This window comes from Leopardus geoffroyi, chromosome A1 (genome assembly GCF_018350155.1).
Source record: "Leopardus geoffroyi isolate Oge1 chromosome A1, O.geoffroyi_Oge1_pat1.0, whole genome shotgun sequence".
Taxonomy (NCBI): domain Eukaryota; kingdom Metazoa; phylum Chordata; class Mammalia; order Carnivora; family Felidae; genus Leopardus; species Leopardus geoffroyi.
This window is the reverse complement of record NC_059326.1, coordinates 158817657-158829027: the sequence shown is the minus strand read 5'-3', so window position 1 is coordinate 158829027 and position 11371 is coordinate 158817657. Positions and strand designations below refer to the sequence as shown.

The 11371-nt window shown below is 35.8% G+C and overlaps 1 protein-coding gene across 3 annotated transcripts in view; it reads left to right on the top strand.

Moving 5' to 3' along the window:
• Positions 1-514: 514 nt before the first annotated feature.
• Positions 515-11371, top strand: part of LIX1 (limb and CNS expressed 1) — a 60356-nt gene continuing 49499 nt past the window's right edge. Inside the window, exons 1-7 of one of the 3 annotated variants that reach the window (XM_045499253.1) lie at positions 515-3545; positions 5410-5608; positions 5805-5895; positions 6701-6768; positions 6891-6939; positions 8358-8488; positions 8693-8838. In XM_045499253.1, coding sequence (XP_045355209.1) covers positions 8376-8488; positions 8693-8838 — 259 coding nt within the window. In that variant the 5' untranslated portion in view covers positions 515-3545; positions 5410-5608; positions 5805-5895; ... (1 more) ...; positions 6891-6939; positions 8358-8375. Of the gene's footprint in view, positions 3546-5409; positions 5609-5744; positions 5896-6700; positions 6769-6890; positions 6940-7306; positions 7322-8357; positions 8489-8692; positions 8839-11371 lie in introns of those variants that run through there. The other 2 variants (XM_045499246.1, XM_045499261.1) reach the window with 2 other exon arrangements.

The following is an 11371-nucleotide window of genomic DNA, read 5'->3' as shown; positions in this document are numbered from 1 at the left end:
TTGAAAATTAACTTACACTAACTTGGAAAGTGTTTACCTAGCTTCGAATTTTAGGTGTGTCTTCACAGCATTTACTAAATAGATCTACTTTAAAGCATTTCAGTAAAATAATGTTGAAGACATCTTAATAGAACCATAGAATATTTATCTTGCAATACATATTATAGAGTATCAAAGGTAAACTGGGAATGAAACTATATGACATCTTCCTACTCAATTTTTATTCAGTTGATGCAGTCCACTTTTGGATACCTACTACATAAACACTATTACTCTAGGAACTTTGAAATCTAAGTAAGCAGTTCTTATCCTGAATAGCCTCAGGTTTCTTGTGGTTGGCAGAACAGATACATCAAATGCATAAATCTAAGCAAATTATTCAGTGTCTAATCAGTGTCTAATATTTTGTTAATATTTATTTTTGAGAGCGAGCGTGAGCCAGGGAGGGGCAGAGAGAGAGAGATCTGAAGTGGACTCTGCTGACAGCAGAGAGCCCCTCCATATGGGGCTCTAACTCCCGAACCATGAGATCATGACCTAAGCTGAAGTCAGATGATTAACTGACTGAGCCACCCAGGTACCCCTACTCACAATTTTTAAAAGATGTTTTTGAGTAGTCCTCAATTAGAAATTAGAATTTGGTCTATCAAACAAGATGTAACCCTCACATTTAAAACGTCCATAGTGAACAATGAGCAAAAACAATTTAAGTGTACTACTAATGTAGTCAAGGCATGTACTGTGGTTAATAAAACACTTTGAGTCTGCGAGTTCCAAATTTAGATCCTGGTTCAACCACTTCCCAGACCTCAAGTGCCTTCTGTAACCTCTCTAACCTCACTGTTTTGATTTGTGAGATGAGGACATTTAATAGTGCCTGTCTTAGAATTATTATAAAAATTAAATAACACCTGTAAGGAGCTTAGCACAGTACCTGATACATGTTATATATTAGGAAGTATTTCCCAAATGATTTCAGATTACCAAAAGGAAGATTCTGGAGGAATCTTTTCTATTTCCAAGGTCACTGATATTTCACCTGTGATCTTTTTGGTGCTGTTTTCATCTCAACGTACAAATGCTTTGCTTGTAACCTTGCATCCTCTACTTGTTGCTCCCACTAAATAAGTTTTTCCTACAAGATAATGCAGTTTATACTGGTGCTAAATAACTTTGTGATATTGTTAGCCATGGGTCTGTTCTTTGGTGCCTAGCTGGCTGTCTTTGAGCTTTCTCCAGAATCTTAAAGATCTTTTAAGGCTACTAACTAGAAGATAATCATTCTTTTAATCAAGTACTCAGTAAATGTTATGACAAAACATAGTTGTCTAGTTAAAGAACTTAACAGGTAAACCCACAGCCCAGAGGTTTATCAGCCACTTCCACAAGGTGGAGGTATGAGTTCATTAGGTTCTCAGGGAGAACACTTCCCTGAGGTGTAAGTTTATTTCAAGTCGCATTCAATATTCTGGGTGGCTAAGGCTCACCATCTCCATTATTCTTCATCTCTCTTCAGAACATCTCCCTAGAGAGCATCAGGCCATATCTTAGTTTGACCTTGATTTGCTATATGAAGGTCTGGAACCACCTTATGCAACTGTAGAAGGCTGGGAATGAGGTAAAGTTCAAAATAACTGTGAGTTACACAGTTGTGTAATAATAAGGAGTGTAGGAATAACTCCAAAGTCTACAACACAGTGAGGGACTAATATTGTTACATTTTAAATGTAAGTTTTTCTTTTGTCTTACTATTTTAAATAATAATGACATTAAAATTAGTATTTTATGTAACATTTAGAATCAGATTATGTAGGCTTAATTCCATAAATAGGAGTGTGCCTCATAATACAAATAAAATACAATCCTTGGAATATTTGTCACAATATTACATGGTTCCATATAAAAAAAAGTAACCACTTGAAATGAATGAATCCAATAAGGGTGATTACTATAACTGCTTTTAGTGGAAGAGGTTCAGCTTACATTAGGAATAAAAATACAACATTAACCCGTACATTTTGCACGTGCTTGATGTTGTCTAAAGATACTGAGGAAGTATACAGACTTAAGATAAAATTTTTGTTGACCTAAAGCATCCGCTATATTTGAAGAAACAAGATTAAACACATAACAATTAAAGGACAGTACAAAGTCAACTGTACTGAAAGCCTGACACCATTGATCTCACTGAGGAACCTCCAAGGACAGTGGATAAGTGAAAGTTCAGAGTGATTTGGTGAATTATAGGGAAGAGGGATTTGGTTGAATAGGTAGATTAAAAAAAAGAGTTTGCAAAGAGGAAATCATGCAGAAGACAAATAAATGTAGTGTGCTATGGTTGGGAAAGGGGTATTGTGCAGCAAATGACCAAATTAAAGATTATTTTAAAATTTTTGTTAGAATTTACCTTGATGTATTGGAAAGGAGCAATTGTAGATTTTGAGCAGTGTAATGATTTGATTTTAAAGGGGGTGGTGAGGCACCTGGCTGGCTCTGTTGGTAGAGCATGCAACTCTTGATCTTGGGATCATGAGTTCAAGTCCCACATTGGGTGTAGACATTATTTAAAAATTAAAAAGAAAAAAAAATTAATTAAAAACTAAAAATAAAGGGGATGGAAAGGGGAACTAGGGAAACTTTGTCAGTGTGGGTAGATTGGAAGGAATCTTGAACAGAAGCTAAAATGTTGCCCAGTCTGCATAAGTATTAAGGTTTACACAATCTGGAATAGAATCTTACTATTATACTGGAGGTGTAAACATTCTTGATTGGTTTTTTATTTTAGAGATGAGAAAACATTTTTAGATGTAAAATTACTTGCCCAAAATCACATGGAGTGAATAGGGTTGGGAGTGAGTGGGAGGAAAAAATGGAATTGGTAAGTACCAGGAAGGTGAAAGGTAGAAAAACCAGAGTATCTGTGGTTTAGAATTTGGTATCCAGCCCAGGGGTCTCTTTTGCAAAGTCACTAAGGTCAACAAACTTTGACTTGTCTTCCTGGTGTTGTGGAGGTATGAGAGGAGACAGTCCTTACAACCAGGTCCAGGTTTTGAGTCCTATTCTCCACAAAATTTCCTCCCTTTTTAGAAAACATGTTGGGTTTTTTTTTGTTTGTTTTTTGGTTTTTTTTTTCCATGATAAGTCTTTCATTTTTCTCACAGGCCCAAGAAAACCGATCTCAGTAGACTGAAGCTCTGCCTGGAACATTTCTGGTTGTTCATGAGGAGGTAGGAGGGGATTAAGGTGGTGAGGTGAGGAGTAGTACTTTTTCCTTGAGCTCAAAGCTACTGAGGTACCTGGGGAGGATCAGAAGAATATATCATTCTCTAACTTGGTCTTTCTCTAGTTTTCAATTCGTAGAAACATAGGCCCCCTTTGTATGCAGTTTTCTATTCCTCTTTCAAACAAATTTTGAAAAGAAATATTTCTTCTGTGTCAACAGGATACATGCTAAGTGCAGTACTCTGATAGTGACTGCAAAGGAAGTGAAATGGAAATTATAGTTTACAATGTGAAATGGATGGGCGCGAGGCTTTTATCTTAATGTAAGCATATCCATAAATATAGCCTGAATTGAATTAAGAGTATACTAATGATGCAATCTTTACAGGAAGTTTCATCTAAAATATATGGAGCTATGAAGTTAGTGGCTTGCTTGAACTTAGTTGATAGCCATCAACTAATCTCAGGTTTAAGTCATTTATTTACAGCCAATAAACATTCTTCCTGGGTTTGTTTTAATCTAATATTAATATTTTTTTTTTTGTAGTCTAGGTTTTCATTTTACTTTGCTCATTACTGTTGCAAAGATTTAAACATTCCAAAGAAGTCATACCCCAGAAACATGACCATCTAAAGGAAAAAAAAAAAAAAAAAAAAAAAAATGTTAGCTTCAATTAATCTATCCTTTCTTTAAAGGAGACCTCAACTCTTTGCGTTTGACGAGAGGCTCAAAGACTCAGCTGGAGTTCAGACACCTTTTTTAGGATCAATCTGATCACTTTATAGCCACAACCTGTGTAAATTTTTTCTTCAACACGCAGCAAAATAAACTCCTGTACTGGATAGCAAAAGGTAGGGGGAGGGGATGGTTCCTGTGAGAAAATGCAAGGAGAGGGAGAGGAGCCCTAGTTATTACTAGATAAACTTTTATGAAAGAAAATATTGTTGTAAAATCCACTGGAAAAAGTCACTCCCAAAACAAAAAATGTTAAACTGTTTTTCTTTTTCTTTCAAAATATATATTATGCTGGAAGTCAGCCAGCCACAGTTAACAGTAATATGTTCAGTTTTCCACAGAACACATACCTAATGACCCAAGGGCTTGGCATCAATATCTCCAGTCTTGTAAATGAACATTCAAATTCTCTCACCTTACTAGTAAAACCTCCTCTGGTGATATCTTTGGCCTCTAAAGTATTTCTTAAAGAATCAATTTTTACTTCTCTTCCAGGACCAAATACCAAGACAGAGCTGGGTAATTGGTTACTTAAAATAGTCAAGATGACATGGGCTCATTCAGGCCCCCAAATATATATATGTAACAGAAGGTTTGGATAAATGAATGTACTTTCATTGTGCTTTCTGGTTAAAAGTGTTGATTCTAACTGCCCTGACACAGATAAAGAGCAGTTCACTAGCAGTTTTATCTTGTGGGGAAGGATATTATTTTAAGAAAGCATTTTTTATAATATTGTATGAAAATGAAGAGATGTACATTCTTTTAATCTGTAAATGGGATATTAATCAATTTTCTACTTACCTTTTCACGTAGTTAAACAGATTAGTACTTACTGGTGATTTCCTAAATGTAGTGAAATATCAGGGTAAATATGTCTGAAATAAAGTTATTTTATGTTACCTGTGTCTTTTGAATTTGTCAGAACTTTTGTCAGAATTTGCCTTTCCAACTGACCCTCTCATGAATACCTTGATTCAAATATCTCATTGACCTTTCCCAGTTAAGAGTTAACAAAGTTGATGTTAACCAGCTATTCATTCTTCCTACTGGTGTCTTTAGTTTTGTTTAGCTAACAGTAAACAGTCGTTAGTTATTACCTCAGCAAAGTCACTTTCTTCAGGGTCTTGCCCTTCTTCACCCTCCAGAACACCCCTAGAAACGGTCCTGCACATAGGCAACCCTTGACCCTCTTGTGCCAATCCAGCTCATAGGGCCTTCCACCCATCTCCCATTGGAATCTGGATGGATCTGCTATGTTCCCCATTGTTTTTGTAAAGGATTTACTCTCTCTGTTTATTTAACTGCATGACTTGAATTATTTTTCATTTTATTTACTTTATCTTAAATTGTAAATTTTTAAGAATCAAAGCATTAGCAAGTAAGTGAAGAAATTATTTCAGAGAAGATAATCTTCCTGAATTTCAATCAGTGTCTTCTCCCTTCTTTAGGTACTTGATCCTCTAGAGATGAGTAGCTATCAGTTGGCTCAGGCTCAGTTACTGCAGTGGAGTCTGCATGCCTACATGCCTGGAATCTCACCATCTTCACTACAGCCTCACCTACAGGCCCATTCTCCTGTTTCACCTACCCCAGGCTCCTCCAGGACAGAACAGATCATGAAGTGAGGGGGCACAGAGGATAGTGGAGGTTCTTTCCTGTTTTTAACTAAAGATGATTCTTTCATGCATTTATTATGTGTTTTAACATTCTGGGTGTTATTTCAATTGGTGACCCCTACTTTCTTATCATTTTTGTACCTGTAATGAACTACTTAACAAATATATTACTATAATGATAGGAATAAATTTTCTTTTCCTTACCAGCAAAATAATTGTTTCCATAGACGTTTTTGCTGCATTGTGCATGAAATGGTACAAAATATACCACCTTGATTTCTCATCTTCTCAAAGAGTTCTGTACTCCCTGGGAGCTTAGTAAGTGTGCTATTGCACTGAGTCTTTCCCTTTTACCATTGGGTGATAAGTTTTGATCACTAAATATATCAGTTGGATGGCATTTCTCACACATCTGAGTAGCATTCTAACAGGATTTGTAAAAACATCATTTTGGTTTTCACTGTAGTCCTCTACCCTTGTTTTAATACCTAAGTTTTGCTTTTGGCATATGCCTACAGTTGGCTGAGGTTGACAGTGAAATCTAACATGTGAACTGTAGAATCTGTACTAAATAGACAGGGTTATCTTAGGTTTTTCCCACCTCCCTCATACACTTTCTACATTAAAGACATAAAAGGGTGAGAAACCCCTGAGTTGTTAGTTTAAACTGTCTTACAGTAACACTCTAGAGTGAGAAGTCTTTATGGATGGGCAAGGAATAAATGCTTAGCAGAGGATTTGGAAAACTTCTGTTGAAGCATTGGGCCTGATCAGAAAGAAGAAACTATACTATCCAACTAGAATTCTTTTTTTCATTTTTTAAAATATAACTCAGTAAATATCATGATATTTTTACAAAGTTATCTTTGCAAAGCCATTTTGGAGTTCTCTAAGCAGACACTCAGTTTGTCTTTAGAAAAATCTTGTGGAAGTTGAAAGTTAATTTTCTTAACAAATTCTTACCTTTCATTTTAGTTAGCATTAGTAATGAGTATCTTTGGGCTGTTTTGTTTTGTTTTATTTTGTTTGTTTTTGAATTTTTATTGTGTGTGTGTGTGTGTGTGTGTGTGATGAGTATCTTTGAACTCACCATATTAATTTGTGTTTCTCATATTGTTGAAAGGATATGAAGTTTACTATGGGATTAGAAGTGATCTGTTTGAAGACCAGTCCAGCTTTTAGGAAATAAGTGTAAGAGTTTTTAGAAAGGTATAAAGTGTGTGAAAATATTTGTGGTCATTTGTAATATAGCTACAGAATCATAAATGTTAGATCTGAAAGAAAGCATTCAGCTCAATCCCCTAATTTTCTAGATGAGGACTGTGAGCCCAGAGAAGACATGACTTCTTCAAAGTTATACAGGTAACAAATATCAAATCCTAGATTTTACTAATACAAAATTCAGTATTCTTTCCATCACAATACACAACCAAAATATTTTTATGTACTACTAAAGATAAGCCCATAAAAAGTCTATTTATTGACCAAAATCTCGGCATCGACCAGTTTTACATTATCAGACTCGCTCCTTTGAGAATTCCTGGCTCTCTAATGGGAACCTTATATGTTTTGGTTTCCAATTCAGTATCACACTGAAAGTACTTTCATTCATTTATACTTTGTGTCCAATCAATGTATGTATATATATATTTTTATCTACAAACCATCTAGCTTCTCTTTTAAATTATAAGCTCATGAATGGCAAAGATGCTGATGATTTCCTATTTGGTGCAGCCCATGTAAAGTAAAGTACACTTTGGAACCCTAAATAAGTGTCTTAACATGTAGTGCTACTTCTTTCACATCCTTTTTTATAATAATATCTTTGCACAGTGGGGCAGCCCCATGTCTCTGTCATATGTGACATGTATTCCCTGTGGACATTTACTAAGTAATAGTCATTATGATAAGACTTATTATGACAGCACCATTTCCTCTGTTTCCTTTTATTAAGCCCACCCTTCTACCATCTAGCTGAAGAAGCCTATTGCATGGAAAACATTTTACTTTTATTTTGTCGTTAAAGGACTGTTTTCAGTTAATCATGCAACACAACATAGTTATGGAATCTGGAAATGGGAGAGGAATCTCTTGTGCCAACTCCGAAAAAGTATTTTAAATAAAAGTAAAGTAGTCCTTAACAAATCTTCAATAAACTATCATAGGTTATAGCCATTAAAATCAGTTCTTTTATATGTGGTATGAATCCTAATTATTGCAATGGAATCTCATGACATGTTTATGTCTCCTGTGGAAAGACTATTTAACCTTGTCGTGAGTGGTATGGGAAATAGAGAAAGAATCTGTTAAGGTATGTTAGTAACTACCTATATTCTATTGAAAAAAATATATATTTTTGCTTCTTCTGAAATTTTAATAGAAAGAATTACCACAAAATAAAAGGAAGTGAATTATATCAGAATTCATTAAACTCAATATTGGGAATGATTTTCCTTGAAGAGTCAAAACAAAAACAAACACTCCTAGGCAAGCCAAAAGACAGTACCAAGGTTTTATTTGCCACTACCCATCATAAGTGACAATAACATGGGTGATAGGGAAAAAAAAAGAAAAACAACTTTTAAACTTGGCTCCCAGAGAGATGCCCCTGAATTCAAATACCATAATCTGGTCCCTGGCTATATCCATACTCTTTATAGCACTTCTTTACCAAAGAAGAATTTAGATTATACTAATTCTGAACTGAAAGTCCTGAGCTGGAAATTTCTTTGTTACTAAGGTAATTTCTTTGACAAATAACCTTCTTGATTTTATACCAGGGGACAGCACATTTGAAGATGGAGGACCAAAAGAAATACCCAAGTCGGAAAGCTGTACACCATTCAGGCAGAATCCGGTTGGAGAGGAAAGCTGGTCTCATGATTAGCGAGCTTCCCCAGCTAGCCTGTAGGTGGGTGTGTTTAACAGAAGGAAGCAATGGGAACCCGCCTGTCAGCCAGCCTTTAGAGCTAATTAGCTCAGCATACAACAAAGATAAGTGAGCCTGGGAGGAGGGCCCCCTGAGGGGTCTTTAGATTCTGGGAAATGTCTGATTGGCAGATGTTAAAAGGGATTCTTTGGTAATCCTGTGCATCAATGAGCTGCACAAATTCAGTCCAGGACTGCAAGAATTCAGGCATGAGGACACTGTGCAGCAGGCTCACACAGGCAGACCCAAGATGGACAGAACCTTGGAATCCCTGAGACACATCATTGCCCAAGTCTTGCCTCACAGAGACCCGGCTCTAGTCTTCAAAGACTGTAAGTACTGAAGGGGAAAAAGTTTTCTGAAAATAGTCCTAAACGTCTAGTCACATCCTATTTAAGTATGATTTCTCCTAAATCTCTGTAGTCGTGTGCTGTGGTCTAAGTGATATTTAACTTGTTCCTGACTTCAGTCAGGAGAATGATTTCATTTCACCTACGGGTATTAGTTGCTGGGTTATTTTGTCAGTGATACATCTTGCTAACTGTTTGGAAGTCTTTCCTAAAATATAAGCCTTGCCTAAGACTTAATGAACTCTTCCAGATGCTTTTTTAAATAAAACACGGCTGATTGCTAATGAGATTAAAACTAAAAATAACTTAGAAATGATAAATACTCTATATTTGTTAACCTGTTTCACCCTCCATAACATGTTAACTGTGTTAAGTCAAATATTGTGTTTGTCTGAAAATTTTTATTGCAAACAAACAACAATAAATCACCAGTGAGCTCTTAAATTTTGGTAACAAATTATAACACTTTAGTTAAAAGGCCAATAAAATTAGCCTTCCCATATCTGCAATGTCCCTATCCCCCCAAAATCTAAACAGCTATGGCAAAGTTATTTCAAAATCTTTTTTAATGATTATAAAAATAATTCAATCAAGCTTCCCAATTCTAGCAATACTATTATACCATTTGTCATGTAACTTAGTTTCTGGAACCAATTTGATTTTCTGCTGCTGCAAAACAGACTATCTTCATGTTGTATCTTATCTACAGTGAGTTTCATATTACAAAGGGCTTCTGAAATAGAATTTTGCTATGGAACTGCCCAAAAGGTAAAATGCATATGGAATTTTTTTTTCTTCAATAAGTTACAGCTTTCTTTGTGAATCTTGTTATGTTTGTCTCCATCAAAACATCAGTGCTTTGGATTTTTGCTCTCTGATTGCTGAATAATGTTAGTTTCCAGATGTCCTTTTAGTTTATATTTCTCATATGTGTGATGAAGAAAAAGAAATGTTGGGCCATTTTATCCTATAAAATTTTCTTCTTAGAAATAAAATTGTAACCAGTATGACCTTTAATGCATAGTGGAAGCCCTTTATTTCCTTCCTCTCTTCCTTCCTACCTTTCTTCCTTCTGTCTTTTTTTTTTTTTTAATATTTTCTTCAAGCATATGTCAATAGCTATGCTAGACTAATGAAAATCACTCCCTCCCCCAGTCTAGCCTGGAGTCTATTCAGGTTTGGTGTGTTTCTTTAAGTGAAAAGGGAAGGAAAGAATGTCTTTCTCTTACAATAGCACTGAATTCACTAGTGAAGGGTAAAAGGGCTCTTGACCTGCTCAAAGCTTTGGATAAATTGTATAGAGCCAGGGGTCTTATACTGTGGATTTGGAGAATGGAAGCAGAAAAAAAAAGAAAAGAAAAGAAAGAAAGAAAAAGAAATAGAGGAGCAATTTTTCACCAAATTTCTTGTCAATTCAAGAAGTTTACTCTGAAATTATATGGTCTACTTTTTAAGTTGAAGTAAATCCCGGGAATTGTTTACAGTTTAGCCAAGAGAATAAAATAGAAAAAGGGTTAAAATAAATATGCATTATGTTCTGTCATCCAGACCTTTGCAGGAACTCTTTTCTATGGAAAAATAAAGAAGTGTCCAATTTTATATATTTCATTCTTTAACATAGAACCCAAATTTGATCAGATAGCATTGCCTGTTTACCCTGGAATAAGCTGTACTCTGCAACTGCTTGCATGGCTTAATAGGTGTGAGTATTAAACTGCTGATCCTCTCCCTTCAGGTGTTTCTAATCTGAAAAATGACTAAATGAAAGTAAGCCAAATGGCAAATTTCTATGCCAGCGGTTTTTTATAACATTGAAACATCCAACCACTTACCATCCTCATGGAATAAATGGGAACAGGCTTACACACTTTCTGGAGCAGGACATCAAAAGTCTGCCTGGGGGTTATGCCATGCCTTGGCAACCTATCACGCACGTGCCAGAGTTTAGCACGTGGACTCATTTTCTTTGGCACACCCAAAAACTGCTGCCACCACACTCATCTCTTACACAGCTTGTAAAAAGCTGCCATCAGCCTTGAACAGCAGGTTCTGAGCAGCCTCCTCTCCTCCTAGTCACTCCTGGCCCCCTTTCCCCCAACCCAGTCCGGTCTCTTCCTGCTATAAGGAAAGGGCTAAGCACTTGAGCACATCACTGCCAAATCCTTAAGAAAAATTGCTACCTTGCTTTCCTGCAAGATGAAAAGCCAATCCAAGAATTTTTAAAACCCAGAACAGTTGAACAAAGGAGCATTAAAACACACACACACACACACACACACACACACACACACCACATACTCTAAAAATGTTTTTCTTAATTTCTATAAATGCAAAGAAAGTTTTTTTTTTCTCTTCATTCTTCAGAAACACATAATACAAGGAATGTAAATGATCATTCAATTAATTTTATGCCTTCAGTGGCTTTTGGTTTGTTTAAAAACAAGCAATTGTAAATTGAATTTTCTCTTCAAGTTGGTCAGGAAAAGCACCCAGAGAATTTTCTGGTCTGAGATGG